This window comes from Pelophylax lessonae (genome assembly GCF_965119305.1).
Source record: "Pelophylax lessonae genome assembly, chromosome: 9".
NCBI classification, from domain to species: Eukaryota; Metazoa; Chordata; class Amphibia; order Anura; family Ranidae; genus Pelophylax; species Pelophylax lessonae.
This window is the reverse complement of record NC_138776.1, coordinates 50,850,062-50,871,132: the sequence shown is the minus strand read 5'-3', so window position 1 is coordinate 50,871,132 and position 21,071 is coordinate 50,850,062. Positions and strand designations below refer to the sequence as shown.

The 21,071-nt window shown below is 40.5% G+C and overlaps 1 protein-coding gene across 1 annotated transcript in view; it reads left to right on the top strand.

Moving 5' to 3' along the window:
- Positions 1-21,071, top strand: part of NRAP (nebulin related anchoring protein) — a 148,958-nt gene that overhangs the window by 92,564 nt on the left and 35,323 nt on the right. The window contains exons 18-27 of the mRNA XM_082268043.1: positions 1,532-1,633; positions 1,717-1,914; positions 2,713-2,817; positions 7,714-7,812; positions 8,724-8,828; positions 9,012-9,119; positions 14,021-14,332; positions 14,960-15,064; positions 18,757-18,855; positions 19,646-19,750. Coding sequence (XP_082124169.1) covers positions 1,532-1,633; positions 1,717-1,914; positions 2,713-2,817; positions 7,714-7,812; positions 8,724-8,828; positions 9,012-9,119; positions 14,021-14,332; positions 14,960-15,064; positions 18,757-18,855; positions 19,646-19,750 — 1,338 coding nt within the window. The remainder of the gene's footprint in view (positions 1-1,531; positions 1,634-1,716; positions 1,915-2,712; positions 2,818-7,713; positions 7,813-8,723; positions 8,829-9,011; positions 9,120-14,020; positions 14,333-14,959; positions 15,065-18,756; positions 18,856-19,645; positions 19,751-21,071) is intronic.

Sequence of the window (21,071 nt, the reverse complement as noted above, 5' to 3'; positions counted from 1 at the left end):
ATTATTACAGTAACGTGACTACTGGGGACATAAGCATACATGCTTAGCCAGTACATTTATGTCAGTTATTGTACAGGACAATGGTGGGGGGTCTTCCCAGCATCATCTGCATGACCAACCTAATTACAGCTTCACTGGTATGTGTTAATGCTGCCAAACCCAGCTGCATAGCAAGACTGGTTCAGGGAGGGAAACATTTTCCTTACAGATACTGCCACCAGGGTAACCAAAGGCCAATGGCCACCCAGCCCTGGCTGTTTCTTAAGTAAGCCATAAGCCATCTGATAGGAACCTTTTATAAGCCTTATTTTTCCTTCCTAGTTTACCCCTTCCAATATACTAAAGTATAGTGGTTCTATCAAAAAAGGTATATATATATATATATATATATATATATATATGCACAATTAAATTATTATAAATAAATTATAAAAACATCCAATGTCCACTTGTGTATTACATTTTATTTTAAAGTCTTTTTGAAATATAAGTTCTTATTAATAATGATAGCTTGTCCACACCACATCATGTGCCCAGTGCCACTCACTGGGATTAAATGCCTTTTGTCTCATGATAGGCATAATACGCTTTGTCTTTAAATTCTCCACTTCACTATCAGAATTCTCCAAGTCCACTAATACCAGCTATATTTCACTCATAGAAAAAAAAGAAAGGAACTCCACTAGTGCAATAATGTTAAAAACATCATTTATTTATCCACCTTAATTAAAAACCTACTCACAAGCAAACTTTCTTTTGTGTCTTAATAATAACAAAGCCGCTACGGTGTCCGAATATAGTCAGGCCGACAATCTCGGCTTCTCACCCGAACACCTCTCCGTCACTTCTGGAACGTCACTTCCGGTCCTACATGGTGTGCTACTTCTGGTTGCCATACAGCCACGGACCAACGCGTTTCGTCATCACAAATTTGTCCAGGGATTATTCATTTTTTTTGTTTGACCAGTAAGGGTGTACTAGGACATCCAATGAACAAAAAAGATGAGAGTGTAATTTTTGCCAGAGTAAAAAGAGTTTGGTCCACTATTGGGTTTTATATTGCATTCCCTAGGTTCCTACCCTGGTGACTTTTGGGACATAGCTGTATACTAAGTTCCCTCTTTGGAATGTGTTCACAATATAAAGACATAAAATGATGGTGTACCTGGTAAATAAGTGGATTCTTCAAGAATACACGAAGAATGCATTCTGGAGAGGGCTAAAACATGAAGTTCAGCTGCCATTAGTTGCCCTAGATGACCCAAGAACAGGAAATGAGGAGAAATGTCTAAAGCAGGAACATAGTCAGCAATAACAACCTAATCTAAGTCATAACCCACATCAACCAAAGCTTCAATTCCAGTTTTTGACCATTTTTATCCATGGTCACTAGATTTTTTCAGCCTATGTTAAAGGTTTGATAATAATGTCTGTGTGTAAAAAGCCTAAAGGCGGGATATTTTATGTTGAGAGAGCTACGAATATTACAGAAGTGGTACAAAGCTTTCCATCTCCGTCTTCTCCTCTACAGATCAAATACAAAGAGGAATATGAAAAAAGTAAAGGCAAAGCGGCAGCAAACAGTGACTCCAGACTTCTTCACTCCATGCAAGTTGGGAAACTGAGTAGCGAGGTAGCGGAATTGTCCCAATTCTTATGTAGAGTTCACTATATCAGGCCTGTGACATTGATACATTGTTTCTGATTTCATTGTAGATTTCCTACAAGAAAGGCTTTGAGGAGAGTAAGGCTCAGTTCCACCTGCCGATGGACATGGTCAACATCACTCATGCCAAGAAGGCCCAATCACTTGCTAGTGACCTGGATTATCGCACTAAGCTACATGAGTACACCACTCCTTCGGAGGACATGAAAGTGACATGGGCCAAGAAAGCTTATGACCTACAAAGTGAGGTGAGATATGTGACTGGTAAATTACTATTACAAAATTTAGAGGAGGGAAACAGAATAATGGAAACATGACATGAAAGAAGTTCACTTTGAGGTAATTAAATCACAGCTCTGCAAAGGTGCGCCCTGCTAGGTTAATTGCAATGCAGAGGAAGGTAATAATAATAAGACGTCCAACACTAAGCCCTTTGATATGTGGGTTTAGCCCCATACACACGTACCGATTGTTGGCCGACCGATCGGCCGTCTTTTGTCCAGTGTTGTTTTGTTGGTTGAAATGTGCTCTAGACTGCACACGAATTTTGTCGGCCAACAACAACCAACTGCAGAAGTGATGTCATGTTCTGGTTTACTTTCCGTGTGTTTTTTCTTCTCTGAGCATGCCCAGTCTTGCTCATCTGGCTTTTGTCGGCCAAAATCTGTACTGACTGACGAACAATCGGCCGTTCTTTGTTGGCCAACAAAAATTTTATAGCCTGCACACCAGATTTTGTTCGGCCGAAAAGTCGCAGTCGGTTGTCGGAAACATCATACTAACAAGCCGACAATCGGCCGATCGGACGTTGGCCGAATATTTACGGCCGACAATCGGTACGTGTGTACGGGGCTTTAGAAAGCAACACAACTAGCAGAACCCCAAAGAAGCCAAATAGTGGATAACTGAATGGCATTTGTGGAGCAAATATTGTCATATATTATTACATTTTTTTTTCTTTCTGTATTTCTTATAAAATATGGAATACTTGAAAAAAGAAGGAAAGTAATATTGAACAATAACATTTAATTAATGATCTGCCGCAGCGTCAGTACAAGTCTGATCTGATGTGGATGAAAGGAGTCGGATGGATCACAGAGGGAAGTTTGAACGTGGAACAAGCTAAAAAGGCCGGGGATATCATTAGTGAGGTGAGTTGGACACTCTCAGTATTGTCTTGGCAATTTTATAGATGGGCAACTCCTATCCTAAAATTGATCAATGGTTCCAAACTAACAACTACTGCAGTAGGGAACAGACACAAAAAGATACAATCAGCATCTTTTCAAATAAATGTTGTGTGTATTTGGCTTTTTTGCCCCTTGTGACAGCAACATATTTAAATAAAAAAATGTTTAAAAAAATTGAAAAAATACATTTAAATAAACTGAATAAAAATAATGAAAGAAATGTAAAAGCACCCCTGTCCCCCACAATGCAATTGAGCGCATGGGTCCAGTATGCATATGTAAACAGTGATTGCACCTGACATTTGAGGTATCATCGCAAACATGTAAGAGCAATAATTCTAGGGCCAAAATTATAGTTGACTCTAAATCGATAACCTGAAAAAGGCTTTGAAAGTGTCAGCAATTTTAGGTAACATAGTTTGTTGCCATTTCACAGGCGTGCACAATTTTAAATCTTGACATCCAAAAATTGGGTATTATATCTTTTATACTGTACCAAAACATTGGGTATTATATTGTGTTTGTTTGCGCTAAAATTGATTTAGGTGTATTTTTTACTACAAATTTGCGTTTGACAAACAGCTGTGAAAATATCATGTGCTATAAAAAAAAAAAGATTACCCACAGCCATCATTTTATTCTCCGGAGCCTTTGTTTTTACAAAATCTACAATATTTGGGGGTTCTATGTAATTGTTTTTTTTTCTTGAAACTTTGCATTTGATAAACAGTTGTGCAAACATCATGTGACATAAAAAAATATTGCCCACAGCCACCATTATCTTCCCCAGGGTCTCTGCTTTCAGAAAATGTATCATGTTTGGGGGGTTCTAAGTAAGTTTCTTTTTTAAAAATGCAGATTTTAACATGTATGTGAAAAATTTCAAAATTGCCCGGGACAGCGGATGGTCTTTATTACAACTTTGAGGAGGACATTCTGTAGGTAGGCTAGTTTCCTATCAGGGTCTTAGGAGTGTGAGTATGGGACAGAAGAGTTAGTATGATGTCATGGACAATGGCTGCAAAAGATAAAACAAACAAAATAAAGGTATATACAGAGTTTAACCACTTCCTGTCCAAGGCCGTCATATGATGTCCTCAAATTTGAGTGGGGATATCTGAATGATGGGTGCAGCTGCAGGCATTATTCAGATATCATATTTTTCAGCCGGCGATTACCCTGCACTGTAAAAACAATCACAGTTCAGCCGCTCGATCGTTTTTACAGGTGGCAGGAGTGGATGTCCCCCCCCCCCCCGCCTACCTCAAGTACTTCTACTGGCTTGCCCGTGTTATCGACGAGCGGGAGAAGGAATCTGCTGGCAGTGCACCATAGAGAATACCGGTGACCAGATGCTTCCCGGCAGTCTCTATGACCTTTAGAGGCCAGGGTGCAACGTTATGACGTCACATCCCTCCAGCAGATGTAAACACTGCAGAGTACTCAGCTAGGAGGGCCAAGATCCTTTTTTTTGTGATCTCCGCCTTTCCTGCCTAAAGGAGAGATCCCACATCTCTCCATAAAGAGGACCTGTCATGCCCTCATCCTATTACAAGAGATGTTTACATTCCTTGTAATAGGAATAAAATTGATTAAGAAATTCAAAGGGAAAGTGTAAAAAAAAAAAAAATAAAATAAACAATGAAAAAAAAAAAGTGCACGTACCTCGCACCCATATATATAAATTGCGTTCAAACCACACATGTGAGGTATTGCTGCGAACGTTAGCGCAAGAGCAACAATTCTAGCCCAGGACCTTTTCTGTAACTCTAAACTGGTAACCTGTAAAATATTTAAAACGTCACCTATGGAGATTTTGAAATACTGAAGTTTGGCGCCATTCCATGAGGATCCGCAATTTTAAAGTGTGACATGTTAGGTATCCATTTACTTGCCGTTACATCATCTTTCACATTATACAAACAAATCGGGCTAACTTTAGTGTTTTGGTTTTTTTTTAATTCATGAAACAAGTTTCTTTTCAAGAAAAAACGTATTTGAAAAATTGCTGCGCAAATACTGTGTGACATAAAAAGTTGCAATGACCGCCACTTTATTCCCTGGGGTCTCTGCTAAAAAAACATTTATAATGTTTTATAGAAAAAAATATAATGATTTTTACATGTAGTAGATGAGTGCCCGAATAGAAGTAATTAAAATTTCTTTCAAGGGGGAGTGGAGAGCGGTGCCAATCTCAGTGTGCCAAGTATATTAAAGGCAATTTATTGTAATAAAACACTCACATAAAGTACTGTGATGCAAGCATGGAAAGCATGTGGTCATCACAGCGTGCCCCATGCTTTCCATGCTTGCATCACAGTACTTTATGTGAGTGTTTTATTACAATAAATTACCTTTAATATACTTGCCACACTGAGATTGGCACCGCTCTTCACCCCCCCCCCTCTACTTCACACAGAGCTGCTTCATACTCTGGGAGCTGGCTTGAGAATTTCTCTATGCACCCAGCGCAATCCTGCACCAGCATCATCAACTTTACTTTTGTGACCTTCATACTGCATTTGAACTTTATTTTAAATTGTCTCACTGGCTTTTGCTTAGATTTATTGTTCCCTCTGTTTCATCGGCTGGTTATCCCCATATCGCTCATCATCCTCCACTCTCTTAAAATTTCTTTCACAGTTTCACAGATTTCTTTCACAGATATTTTGTGATATGAATATATCAAAAATTATAACCGTGCTAGTGAATAATAAATAAAAAAAATAGAAAAATAGAAAAGAAAGCGGCAGCTTCTAGTGTGATAACACAAAAGAATAATATTAGTAAACAAGCTGCGCTAAGTGAACAAATAAGTGACTAATCATAAATCACAATAAAGGTAACAAATATGTGCAAAATATCATAATAATCCAAATAGTGTAATGAAATTAAACTAAGGTGATAAAAAATTGTGAGGATTATAGATAAATGAAGTGATTAGGCATAAAGTCTCTAATAAAAGTCTACAAGACCCATCAAAGGTGTATAAATTCAAATACTGTGCAATCTACCACAGGTGCTCAGTCCTCCACCGACATCAATCCTGCTTGCCAGAAACAGGAAATGACAAGCCTGTAAAACACGGCAGGAAGCCAATTCTCACAGCCAGGGTAAACCTGGGAAGATGACCAAGACTCAGGTATATCAGCCATGGGTGTCACCAAAATAACTACACTGCTCAGGTATTATGATCCACGGATGTTATGAACAGCCATCAGGCAATACAGAACAATAGAGGCTCCATAGTGTAAAACCATTGACAATGTTTATTCAATATAAAGACATGCACTTACATTTAATGCAGAGTTTACGCGTTAAAAGGTTTAGAAGTAGGAAGACGTCAGTTGTGACGAAACACGTCAGATCACGGCGTGCTGACGTCACCAACATATCCAGGAAGGATGGGCAGAATTGCCAGCCGGTGGCTTTTAAACCTTTTAGCGCGTAAACTCTGCATTAAATGTAAGTGCATGTCTTTATATTGAATGAACATTGTCGATGGTTTTACACTATGGAGCCTCTATTGTTCTGTCTTGCATGATGGCTGTTCATAACATCCGTGGATCGTGATACCGGAGCAGTGCAGCTATATTGGTGACACCCATGGCTGATATACCTGAGTCTTGGTCATCTTCCCAGGTTTACCCTGGCTGTGAGAATTGGCTTCCTGCCGTGATTTACAGGCTTGTAATTTCCTGTTTCTGGTAAGCAGGATTGATGTCGGTGGAGGACTGAGCACCTGTGGTGGATTGCACAGTATTTGAATTTATACATTGTGTCACACCTTTGTGGACTTTTATTAGAGACTTTATGCCTAATCACTTCATTTTATCTATAATCCTCACAATTTTTTATCACCTTAGTTCAATTTCTTTACATCATTTGGATTATTGTGAAATTTTGCACATATTTGTTACCTTTATTGTGATTTATGATTAGTCACTTATTTGTTCACTTAGCGCAGCTTGTTTACTAATATTATTCTTTTGTGTTATCACACTTAGCGCAGCCTGTTCACTAATATGATATGAATATATGTTTGCACTAACTCTCAGAATACAACTCATGTAAGTGGATTCAAGTCTATGAAACACATAGAGAATTCCATTTTCAATCAACAACCAGATACCCAAAGTGATGGCATATGGGTATCAGTAATATGTAATATTTGTTAGTAATAAGGAAATATAAGCTCCTGAGACCCATCTTGGGTGTAGTCACTGCAGCAATATATGGTCTTTTAAAGTGATTGTAAACCCTTACAGATACCCAATGAAGTGACTGGCCTCAGGTTACATGGTTAGTCTGGTTTAAAAAAGACACAAGTCCATCCAGTTCAACCAACAAAAGGGAAATAAAAAAAATGGTGATACACAGAGATGAAACAAATCCTCCTACATAGGTTGTACCTGTTTATCTGCCAGTCATCTCCTTTCTACATCCCTTCACAATGCAGAATTTATACAGCTTGTCTGAGCTGTAAGAAAAATGGGGGCGGAGAGCTGACATTACACTCTGCAGAACTCAGTGAGGAGAGCTCTGAGAGCTGATTGGAAGGAAAGGAACACCCCCCGCCTTCCCTTTCACACAGCACACAGGAACAGATCTGAGACTGTCAATCAGCTGGAGATCCCTCCCCTGTCACCATTTTTCTCTTGGTGAAAGGAAAACCTTTCAGAAATGATTCATTCTGATAGAGGAAGGAGGCAGCAGACAGAAATGACACCTAGTGCTCTTAATAAAGACGTGCACACACTATAGAGGAATATGCTTTGTTCATATTTCATGTCTGAGGTTTACAACCACTTTAAGGATTTTGCCAAGTAAGCTTTGAGTCTTCTCATTCTCTTTCAGAAAAAGTATCGCCAAAAAGCCGACACCTTAAAATTTACCAGCATTGCAGACACCCCGGACATCAAGCATGCCAAAAAGAGCCAAGAATTGCAAAGTGATGTGAGTACGCCGGAATGATGTGATTGCTGGATAGATAATACAGATTAAAGGTGTTAATGAATCAGATAAAATGTTATCCATGTGTACTAGGCACTGACATTCGCATTAAAACTGCCCTTAACAGTTAAAGTGTGCAGCCGCGGCCACACGTTTTAAGAATGACACAAATAATAATTTTCACAAAATATGCTGCTTCAGTGTTTTGTGATCTTTTTGTCAGATTTTACTATGGTATACTGAAGTATAATTACAAGCTTTTCATAAGTGTCAAAGGCTTTTATTGACATTTACATTAAGTTTATTCAAAGAGTCAATATTTGCAGTGTTGACCCTTCTTTTTCAAGACCTCTGCAATTCCCCCCTGGCATGCTGGTAATCAACTTCTGGGCCAAATCCTGAGTGTGCAGCCTATAGCATTAGGGTGTGCACCCCAAAGCTCAAGCACACTGAAGCATAGTAAACTGTGTTTACTATGCTTCAGTGTGTGAATGAATACAGTGAGTAAGTTATCTGTGTTCATTTACAAAAGGAAGGGGCCGGTAAATTACATATTGACTAGCCCTTTCCCTCACTCTCCATCCTGAAACATCCCCCGCATCAGCCGAGGGGAGAGGGAGAAAAGAGGATGAAGTCCAGCAGCACTGCAGGGGGGGGGCTACCATGGGGGGGGGGGCACAGTGATTAGAGTGTGCCCAGGCACACCAGGTACACCCCCTGCTCATGCCTATGTTGGCACTTCTCCCTCAAACCCTGTAATCCTACCCACTGGCCATTATGGCAAACAAAGAACACATCAGCCACTCTCTCTGTTGAGATCAGACTTGGAGATAGGCAGTCTGTTGGGATGAAGATAAAGATTCTTGTATATGATTTGAAGTGAACCATTCACTAATGACTCCTCTCTCTTATAGATTGTCTACAAGTCAAGTACAGAGGACCTCCTTCACCACTACACCATTCACAAGGACGAGCCCATCTTCCTGCAGGCCAGACTCAATGCCGCCAATATCAGTGAGGTAAGTCCCCCATGTGTTGTGTATAATTCATGTTTAAAATGTCCAAAATGTTACAGTTGTCACAGGAAATGGAATTGAAGGGAAATCTTCCAATGAGGACGCCTGTTCTAGTGACAGTGGTCCTTTTCTTTCTCTTTATGTCTTTCTAACTCCCTTTCTCTCTCCTTGGATGGTGCGGAGCAGAAGCTGTATAAGAGCAGTTGGGAGAAGCAGAAGGAAAGAGGATTTGAGTTGCGTTTGGATTCACTGTCCATCCTCACCGCCAAAGCTAAGCGAGATCTGGCCAGTGATGTAAGTACAAAGCTATCCACGTACCCAGAGCTAGGAGTAGTTGTAATCTCATGGTAAAGTTGAGACAAGGAGGAAGCTTTTGTCCCAATTGCTTATTTTCTCATGAAAATTAACCTTTGCATACAGGGACCACAGCCAACAAATTATATATATATATATATATATTAATTTGTGTGTGTATATGTATATATATATATATATATATATATATATATATATATATATATATATAACAAATCCAGGGACTGGTGCTCTTGAAAATGTATTGAAGAAACGTCACATACGGATAAGTTGCTTATCGTTCCATGAACAACAGTTTCGGGCTATAAAGCTTTCGCCCTTCTTCAGGTAGGAACAAACATGAAATAACAATACCATTACATCCTTTCCTTTATATAGATACATTTCACACCAGGAATCAATTAGGTATTAATTAAATAATTAGACAGAACAAAAACATTTCTTTAAATCCTAGAGAGACAGTTAAACGAGATGTAGCCACCCTCCAACATCCCATCAAAGGTATTCCGGTGACAACCTATTGTCAAGAGATAGACATATATAATTAATGTATAGTAATAAAGAAAATAAATATATAATACCCCTTAAAAAAAAAAAAAGGGGAATGATTTTCAACATATTTATACATATTTCTAATCCAACGCTATGTCTCTCAATATTAAAAAGTTTTTAATATTATATATACACATAAAAATGCCCTATGAACTATCCATAAAACTTTTTTTTCAAGAAAATCCTCAAAATAAGTCACCCCAAGGAGAAGAAAAATGTTACATCCATATTTATCAGATCAATTCATTATAAAAATAAATGCAAATCAAAATCAGAGTTCAAACCTCTAGGTTGTATTGTATCAAGACAATTTATCCACTGCACTTCCAATTTTTGTAAATTAAGTTCCCGATTCCCACCTCGTCTATTTTGAGGGACTGCATCAATCACCATGTATCTAAGTTGTGAGGCTGTATGTCTCATTTCCACAAAATGTCTAGCAAGTGGTAATTTAGTGAGTTTGTCCCTTTTTGAATATTTGTGTCTGGCAATCCTATCTTTCACCTTCTGTGTCGTCTCACCCACATATAAAAAGCCACATGGACATTTGATTATATATATCATGTATGATGATTGACATGTATAGTATCCTTTAATTTCTATAGTAACACCTCGATGTGGATGTGTAAACTATTTACCATTTATCATTGAACTGCATTGTATGCAGTTCAAACAAGGGTATGATCCATAATTGCATGGCTCTAAAAAAATGTATTTTGCAGGAATTGATCAGATCTAACCAATCTGCTGTGTATGGTTCTACCTTTACGATATGAGGGAAAAGGAGGACAATTAAACTCAGAGATTAAAGGAAAATTTTCTTTTAATATGTGCCGATGTTTTTTAATAATAATATGCACTCGAAATGAGTGTGGATGATATTGTGATACAACTGGTAACCTCTTATCCATTTGAATCCTATTCTTTCTATTGGCCACATTTTTCCTTTCTGCCTTTATAAACTGTACTGGGTAACCCTTCTGAATGAATTTAGTTTCCATTTCATTAAGACGTTTTTCTCGATCTCCTTGGTTGCTATCAATTCTGTTATTCTTTTAACCCTTATCAATTGGCTCTTTGGGATGAATTTAAAAACTCCAGGAGGGTAGAAGCTCTCATAATGTAGTAATTGATTATGATCAGTCGGTTTTGTGATTAAATCACTAACAAGCCTACCATTCCTTATCATGATACATGTGTCCAAGAATGGCATTTTTTTCCTGACTTACATTCTTATTAAATTCCAAACCAGGTATTAAATAATTGATATATGCATGAAACAGTGACAGTGTATTTAAATCACCCTCCCATTTTGCAAACACATTGTCCAAAAAGCAGAACCAATATTTACAATTTTCCTTAAAAAGAATATTATTATAAATAAAATAATTTTCAACCATATTCACAAATGTGTTTGCATATAGAAGGGGCTACAGTTTAGCCCATCGCCGCACCTCTGAGCTGTAAGTAGTACTTTCCTTTAAAAAAAAATATATATTTTCTTTCAGTACAATTTGCAATAGCTGCAATAAAAAAGTAATTTGATCTGCATTATATAAGCCTGCTGCATTTAAGAGGTGACGGTAGGCTTCAATCCCTAACTCATGTTGAATCACTGTATATAAACTAGAAATGTCCCATGTGACCGGGAAAGAATCTGCAGAAACAGTTAAATCACCAATTTTGGTAAAAAATCATAAGAATCTCTTATATACGATTTCATTTGTGTAGTTAGTGGTGAAATACATTTATCCAAATATCTGGCCAAAGGTGCTGTAACAGATTCTATACCGAACAGAATGGGGCGACCCGGAGGATCATCCAGATTTTTATGGATCTTGGGCAACATGTATGGAACAGGTGTAATACGAAACTACTTAACTAAACTAAAGTTACTAAATAGGATTGTGTATCATTATCTATAATTATTTTATCCACTGCTTGTTTCACCACTTTTTAAATTCTTTTTTTGTATATGAATTGTTGGATTGGCAATAAGTTTAGCATAAGTTTGGACATCTGACAGCTGTCTCATTACCTCATTTTTATACTTCACTGTATCCATAACAACAAAAGACCCTCCCTTATCAGCTGGTTTGATAATTGTATCTTGCCTAGCTGACAGGGATGTTAGTGCCTGTTTTTCATTCAAATTATTTGATACATGGTCCGATCTGAATTGGTCATGCAAGAAAGCCTTGATTTCCTGGTCTGTTTTATATATATATATATATATATATATATATATATATATATATATATAATAAAAAACAAATCCCCTCCAAAAAAAAAAAAAAAAAAAAAAAGCATTTTAGTTTTTTCAAGCTGTTTTTATTTAACAAACCTTAAGTAGCAAAAATACAGCAAAAAGTAAAAGCCAAAGCTGATTAAAAAGTAAAAAAAAAAGAAAAAAAAAAACATTATCTTTTTCTTTCTTTCTATTTCTTTTCTTTTTCTTTCTTTTTTTTTTTTTTTTCTTTTTGATATATTTCGTTGCAATTTGGGTTTTTGACACATGGAATCCCAGTAAGGATTATACATTTTTGCGACAGTACACATTTTTTGTATTTGCTTTTTGGTTTATATAATTATTATTTTATGTTTCTTGTCATTTACCAGTAAATTGTTTACTGTCTTTTTCATTTGATGTATTGTACTGTTAAAAACATAACAAAACAAAGGGTAAGGGCATTGATTTAATTAATGGTCAGAGAGTGAGGAAACCAACGTGTAATCATCTATCAGGGACTCTCTAAATAGCCTTTTATCATGCAGGGGTGACCTGCTAAGGGGTCCAAAATACCCTTGTACCTGTCACTTTAGTGGAAGAGGGGGAGAACATAAATTTACTGAGCCAGATACTAGCTGAGCTAAGCTCTCTAAACTAGTATTAAATATGTTTAATTGTTATGCTGGTAGCATTAGTAAATAGATAGGAAGTTATATTACATTGAATTTGTGTTAAACATTTTTTTTTACAAATACTTAATTGCTCCCTGGTTTCTGGCCTTGGCCAAAATGATGTCATACATCCCAGGAGTCTTCAGCAGTGTTTTTTTCTTTCATTTTGGGGGGGGGGGGGGGTTCTCAGCTAAGTACACCATCACACCTGAACTAAGGGCAGATGGATTCTAGGAAGTAAATCCTAAATGAATCATCTGCCCATACTCAAGATGGCTTTGGCTAGAAATGCTAGGGAATGTTTTTCAAAGTGATTTTTCAGCAAAATAAGGCATGGAGATATGGATAACAAAAAGAGGGGTCAGCTCTCAATAGACTGGATGATAAGGTAGTGGGAATTCAACAAAAGTCAGACTTGCCATAAAAAAGATAATTTATTAGAGATTGTCAATAGACATGTATTGTATAGAAAAAGGATAAAAAGCCAAAGATACCACATTGAATCCTTTGGGTGTTGAGGGATTAACACCATCCAAATAGCCGGCTGTGAGAGTATGGAGGGGCGCCAGTGTCCTTGCTGAGGGAGAGGAAAGCCTGGGCCAGGATGGGCTCAACCGCACAGTGGACCACAAAGGAGTGACTGCCAATTGCCACAAGGTAGTAGAGGCTGATCACAAAGGGTGGCTGCCTAAGAAGGACTCGCTGGCAGTCAATGAGTAGCGATGGGAGCGGATCAGTGAGACAGGCTGAGATTCAGTGTGTCTGGATGACGTCACTCCGGGGCTCTGTGAAGGAAAGCAAGAAAGAAGGATCCCCATGAACCAGCGTGGAACGCAAGCTCGTCCATTGCCGTGACGGCACATTTGGCGCACATGCGCTTCTTCAAAGTCAGTTTTATGCAACATTTTCCACATGTGATTGGTTAGCTGCACTGGACCTAGATTTACACTTTGCCTTCAGTGGCCTCACACATCTATTGATCCATACTCTTAGCACTTGAGACACATTGTTTCCATGGAGATATGGATGGCTATAAGGATTAGCTTTGAATAGTCAAAATGAATTAAATAGCGTTTGCAGTTTGTGGTGCTCATATACAGTTTAGTTCCACTTCAGGTGCTCAGTGTTGACTGACTGTAATTTTTTCATATACTACAATAGGGATGCTTATAACTCTGCAGACAACCAAAAAACCTAAACGAGGAACCATTGAAAAGTGTCAGAGATAAATTCTATCTCAACTGGTGCCAATAGCAACCAATCAGCTTCTATCTTTCATTTTTTTCCACAGAGCTTTGAAAAGCTGATTGGCTGCACTCCAGTTGAGACAAAGTTTGTCTCAGTCACTTTTATTAATCCCCCCATGTGTTCACAATTTTTATTATTACGTTAAATGAAAAAAAACAAATAACGTTTGTTCTTTGCAGATAAAGTACAGGGAAGGATATGAGAAGACCAAGGGGAAGATGATTGGGGTTCAGGCCGCAGATGGAGACTCTAAAATTTCCCACTCGCTCCAGATGACAAAAATGCAGAGTGACCTGGAATACAAGCGCGCCTTCGAGGAGACAAATAAGAAGTTCCATGTGTCCATGGACATGCTAGAAGTGGCACATGCCACCATGGCACAGGCCCTGGCAACTGATCAGGGTTACAGGACGTTCCTCCACCACTACAGTGCCCTGCCAACCGACATGAAGGTGCAGTGGGCGAAGAAGGCGTATGCTTTACAGAGTGATGTAAGTATTCCCCATTGGAAGATTTCCCTTCTCCAATCCTTTTCTGGGGACACCCCGAAATTTGTGATTTACTTTCACTTTCAATGATAATGGTAAACAACACAAGACAAATAGAGAGGGTGAATCTCCCTAATGGGGGGCACAGACAGCAATAAAAACTGACAGGGGTTCTAATCCATCTCCACTCTTTGCAAAACTAAAAAAAAAAAGTTTTGCCTTTAGCGATACTTTAATATAAAGAGCTGTCTAGATAAGCTGTTCTAAGACATTACTGCTATGCTATAATTCCCAAGCTCATTTCCAACTGGGGCTCTCCCGTCCTGGTGTTCAAATATTTTTCCTGGGTTTCCTTCAAGAACCAAAAGGCGTTTTGGTAGGTCATTTGCCTTCTGACCAGACTGGCCCAGGTATGCATGGGACTATGAGAGGCAAGTCACTTTGAAAACATAGAAGAGGGTATAATGTCAGAGGGTATCCCTACATTACAGCACTATGGTATATGTGCATTGTATATCAATGAATAAACACCCAAAGAAAGGCTTATGGGTTGAAGAGTTTGGAGGGGTGTTAGGAAAACACATAAAAAGAATTCTGCAATGTTCTCATCATCTTTTATTTGCCCTGCAGAACCAGTATAAATCGGACCTGAAATGGATGAGGGGAGTTGGCTGGATTACCGAGGGATCTCTTGATGTGCTACAGGCAAAGAAAGCAGCTGAGCTCATCAGTGAGGTAAGAAAGTGAAAATATCTCCACTGCTAAGATTGCTGCAATCTATATATGTCTCCCTTCATTACTACCTTTTCCAGTTGGTCTTATGACCAGTATTGGTTCCACCACAAAAACTAACCCCACCTCCTATATCAACATTGCTAGGATTGCTATCTCTAAGGCAGGCCATAGACGATTCGAATTTCGTTCGAAAATCGTAAATGGCAGTGTTATCGAACGATTTTCGTATCGTTAGTGTGGTATGTAAAACGTTCGATTTTCGTACGACAGCAAAAATTCACATATCCAACATGTTGGGTTTTTTTGCGAAAATCGGCCGAATTTCGTATCATTAGTGGGGGAGTTGTATGATTTCACCTAACAAAACACAGAACAGTTGATGGTTGATGGTTGGTGATTGATGGTACACTCGATGATGTGCACGAGTTGCGCTTTCGTTTATCGAACGATAAATCGTACGTAATTCGAATTGTCTATGGCCTGCCTTAGACTGCTGCTACTTTGGCAGCTGCTATCAGTTTTAGTTCAATCGTGGTTGTTGATGCTGAAGAAAGGACTAATACCCCTGCAGCTACTGCCACCAATACCACCACAGCCACCATTAAAGGATATCTGTAAGGAAGGCTAATATGTATTACAGCCAAGGCTTCCATTCAGTGTCAAAGAAGCTGTCATTGACCAAATATGGCCATGGGGACATATTAGTTGATGATGTCACAAGTATCCCAACCCTTTGTTACATGCAGCTGTAGGACGGAGAATGCCCTGGTCATGGCTCATTGGGTGCTGATATGGCAGGAGTGACAGCCTGGTTCCGGGTTTGATCAGAACCTAAGCTTCTGTCAAACTCATGCTCATCCCTACTTTGGACCCCCAAATACCTCATTGTAACACAAGGAGACCAACTGTCTTCATGCTCCACAACAAGGCATTTCAAAAAGGACAATGACTGCAAAGTCATTCTAGTGAACCTGTTAATATATCAATTAACATTAGCATATAAGCACTTAATAAGGTAATTTCTTAATTGAAAATAAATGCATGATAAAAGTTTTCTTTTTCATGCCACAAATTCTACCTGTCACATACCGTAGCACCCCAATTGCTGTTGCCACTAGAACTGCCACCAATTCTGCAGTCACCTCCACATTAGTCATGGCCAACCCTTCTATTTCTACTTGGTAATACCACCATCTCCAACATATCTGCTGACACCACTACTATCACCTCAACCCTGCCACTAATGCTGCCATTTCTCCTCCCTACCACCACTAACCTTATCACCCCTAACTTATTGCTATCAATGCTTGTTTCCAGGACCACCATTAGAAATTCTAGGTTCCCATACAGTCCGCCTGGCAGTGCAGACACTCCCCTCCCTCCAATTACATAACCCAGCCTACCCCCACCTCCCAGTACAGATCCCCTCCAGTACAGATTGCCAAGTACAGATCTTCTCCAGTACGGATTGGCTAGTACAGATCTTCTCCAGTACAGAGCCCCCAGAGCAGAACCCCCCAGTACAGATCCCATAAACAATCAGCAGCAGTTCAGAGTAAGACTGTGTCATGTGACCAGTGCCGAGCAGCAGCTGAGCCCTGAATCTTGTATCTGTAGTGCCATTGTCTGACAGAAGAGGTACCGCAATACAGTGCCATTTCTGCTTGTATGACGCATAAAATAAACATGTTGGGCAGCCAGCTGGCACCCTTAGAGTGCCAGTACCTGATGCAGACTGCTGCTGCCCAAGCCCCATCAGTTCAGCAGCAGGAGGCAGGACTGGAGAGGGGACGATTTACTCATTTTCCGGATCATGCAAAGTAATCCTCCATGCAGTGGCTCCTGACAACTAATTTAAAGTTCTGACCTGCCCCGACAAAATGATATAGAAGAAGAGGCCGGAACTTGAACTCAATTGTCAGAAGCCATGGAGGATTACTCCACCTGCTCTCGAAAATTAGTAAATAGATATCTCTTTGTCCCAGGCCTCTGCTGCTTAGCTTATGATGGGGCCCAGAAACTTTTACTTAATTACTGGGAGCCATGGCCCCTGGAATTATTGTGCATGTGCCCAAAAGGTATTTGAAGACCCCAGGCCCCATGCTGAACTGAAGGGGCCCGGGCCTTGTATAAAACAGAATGACTCTTCCCTGCTAACAGCAGCTCTACATGTTTCAATCACCCTTCCATCGCTGCTGGGGCTATAAGTACCAGGGTGACCAGCAGGGGAGGACTGGGCCAGGGGGCAGGGGGGCAATTGCCCCCTGGGCCGATCTGATGCCCCGAAAAAAGGCTGCACCGCTTCTACCACAGACATGCCTAAAGGATTCCTGGTGAAGAGAAATAAAAAGTCCCCATTGCTGACCTACTGAGTTCGTGTTGAAGACAAGGACAAAGCACAGGGATGGGAAGTTATGGGAAGCCCACTTGACTTTTGCAAAACTTTGGCAAAAACTTCAGGGACATCTTCCTATATACAGTCTATTTACAGTCTACTTTACTCTCCTCTTGCACACACTTGCTTGCTGGCTCCAGGTGAATTACTGTTAGTTGATTTGACACGAACTCCCAGCCCCTTTGTTGTGTAGCAAAAATACAGCAACCAGCTTGTACTTCTCGTCCGTGGCTACTGATCCCAGCACCACCTCTTCAGGCACTGCCAACCCACCTGGCTGCAGCTTCTCCTTTTCACTAGCCCTCTGGGCTAACTTCTCCACACCAGCCCTCCAGATTGACTCTTTACCAGCCCACCTGGCTGACTCCCACCAGCTCACCTGGCTGACTCTCAGGTGATCTCCCAGGGAAGGATGAGGACTTAAGCACACCGCTGTCTTCGGGGAGACTGGCTACATGTTGCAGTCTCCTCCCCTTGTTAGTCCACAGCAGTGCTGATCTACGCATGAATGATCCTCTCTTGCTTCTGTGCCTCCATGAAGGGCTTTCTCCCATGCTATGGCAGGATCCTTCCAGCACCCAAGCTTCAGCCTGAGGCAGGACCCCCCCAGACTAGGGGGTGTGCATCAAGGACCAACGGCCGCCTCCTCAGTACTGTTTCACCATATTCCACCTGAATGCCCCTGCTGACATGGCTCATGCCTATTTATGAGGTAAACTCTGCCCCCTGCCAGTCCACTACTGGGAATTGGCCAAGGCCTCCTAAATATTCCAGGCAGCTCCTCCCAACCTTCACCCACTAGCTCTAGAACATTCTCCAATGTCTCAGAAATGGGGAGGCACCAAAGGAGCTGTCAGAATGAGTCATCCAGCCCTGAGTCACTGAATCCTGACCCAGATTCCACAGCTCAGGCTTAGCCCTGAACTAAGCTAGACTTTACCTATCACCTTCACCCACTAGCTCTAGAACATTCTCCAATGTCCCAGAAATGGGGAGGCACCAAAGGAGCTGTCAGAATGAGTCATCCAGCCCTGAGTCACTGAACCCTGACCCAGATTCCACAGCTCAGGCTTAGCCCTGAACTAAGCTAGACTTTACCTATCCTACACTTTAACACTACTTCTAGCACACACACTAGAGGATGCTACAATACAATACTACTACTACTACAAAAAAAAATAAGTTTTGCAATACATACATTTTTACAGTGTTAACTGGTTGTTTGAATGATTCTCTTCTGTGAATGAGCCCCGGTGAAAACTGTAATTTATGTTTCCCATTATCTCGCATTGCACAGAAGTCGTACAGGCAGCTGCCATCAGCTCTGAAGTTCACCAGCATCCAGGACACTCCAGAGATGATCCAGGCCCGGATCAGCTACAATCAAGCTGTGGATGTAAGTCTGGAAATTGCCCGTTCAGATAGAAGATCTTCATGTATATTTTCTGAATGTTTCCTGTGTACATTCCATGGCTCCCAGATGTGTAACTAGGAGAAGGAGAAGACTGCAGAGACAGCTGTCTGCTCCAGGGAACAGAGACCACAGGGGGCCCCATACCACATTTAGGGATCACTGAAGCATAAGGTCTGAATGGGCCCTAAAATAATGACACTAATAAAGAGACAAAACAGGTTTAGGATGCATGAATGGTGTGTATGTAAACATTAGGGCCTATTCAGACCTTGTTGGCTTGGTGCGTTGCATTTATGCATATGGGTTATGTGCATGTTGTTGCTCATAACGTGCTTTTCATTTGGGTAGCCCATTCAAATGAATAAGCAGGCAATGCATCAAAATTGAAATAAAAAAACCAGACCTGCGCCATTTTTTTAAATGTAGCTTAAGCTTGTTACAAAGCATGGTAGTGCATTACTGGGTGTTGTAATGTGCTGCAATCCATGCGTGTCGGAGGTGTATTGCCTTATTGCGTGGGCATACCATTCAAAATCAATGGCACAGTAATGGGCTAATGCATGTAATGTGCAAGTGTATTTCTATTTAAAGCCCATTGAACCTAAACCAAAACACCTTTATTTACACTCCTCTGTTGATTCCACTGAATTTCCCAAAAATGTCTCCAATTTTTATTGAAATTTGAGAGAAACCTTCCAATGTCACTCCCAGCAGCTCCTCTCCTACAGTAATCTGCTATATGTGTGTTTTTATATGGTATCCATTTCCACAGAGCAAATACAAAGAGCATGGGGAGAACATCAAGCACAGATATACCTCCACCGCTGAGCTGCCTGAACTCCTGCAAGCAAAACTCAACGCGCTGAACATTAGCGAGGCAAGTACCTTACTCTAATTGGTGGGCACATAGGCCAGGGTAGCAATATCTCATGACAGGGGTGGCAGGTTGGCCCTTGAATCATTTTAATGTTATCTTTGTAGCCCACCCTGACCCCCAAAGGTATATGGGAAACTTCAGAGGCAGACTGGGCTAGAACTTCACCTCAAAGTGTTGTCTTTGGCATAGTGGAGAAATGTGAACAGATAGGCGTCGGTCACTTTTCAGAGCAAACATAAAGGGAAGGTTAGGGCACAGAACACACTCTCAGAAGAGAAAGTTATCGCACAGGACACCTATGAATGTGGCAGACTCCAGAAGGTGGAAAAAGAGTACATAGTGGATGGTTCAGCTACCGGCCCATCTAGAAGAGGTCATCACACTTTAGTTGGGGGCCAAACTTCTGCCCAGCTTCCCTGCACCCCACTTAGGTTAAAGTTCTTCTATGATACTACAATCCCCCTTGCTCGACATTATAGGCCTCAAACCAGCCCGTTGTCCTGTCACATGGTCACCCTCTTCAGGCAGCAGGCCTAAAAAAATCAGACATACAACTGCGTCCCTCTCCCAGGCAGGAGGCCTTAATGACTTCACAAAATCACTCTTGAATATTAATACTTTTTCCCTTCCTTCCCCACTGTCAACATATCTTCCTGGCCAACCACCAGGAAGTTTAAGTGTTTATATTGCATTCCCCTATGAACCTCAAAGTCTCTTCCAGTTAGGGTTACTCCTCCCGAATGGGTCCCCCAATTTATAAATCTGGGTGTCGAAATACATCAAGACTGCCCCACTATATATCTCTAACCTTCAGCCTGTGATAACCCAGCTGACTCAAAGATGTGCACTATGAAAATTATTGCCCCTAACTCCAGTAGGTTGAGTTAATCTTATATAGGTGTCTATGCTGCCTAAAGTTTTTGTATCTATTCAGACACTCTCCAGTGTTCTTACTTCTTTCATAGGCTTGATCAAATTTACTACATTCATTTGGGTGGGTGGTACAACCAGAAAAGCTAGGACTACCCTGAAACTATTACTGACTTTGGGTGGCCTTGCCCTGTCTTGTTTTCTCAAATACCGCTGGGCCACAGTTTGCTGGTGGTTCTCCCCAACGTCTGCTAACCCTGCTGCCACTCTGGAAGGGGCATTGCTTGGTTCTTACTTTGAAGTGCATAATCTGGTATTACGTGACCATCTCTCCAACCCGAATATTACCCTTCCTATTTATATTGCAACCTCCCATACTACTGCCAGGGACACTCCCCAGCAGCAGGCAGAAACAAACAATACCCTGAGCCCAGGGGAGACGAGGGTAAGC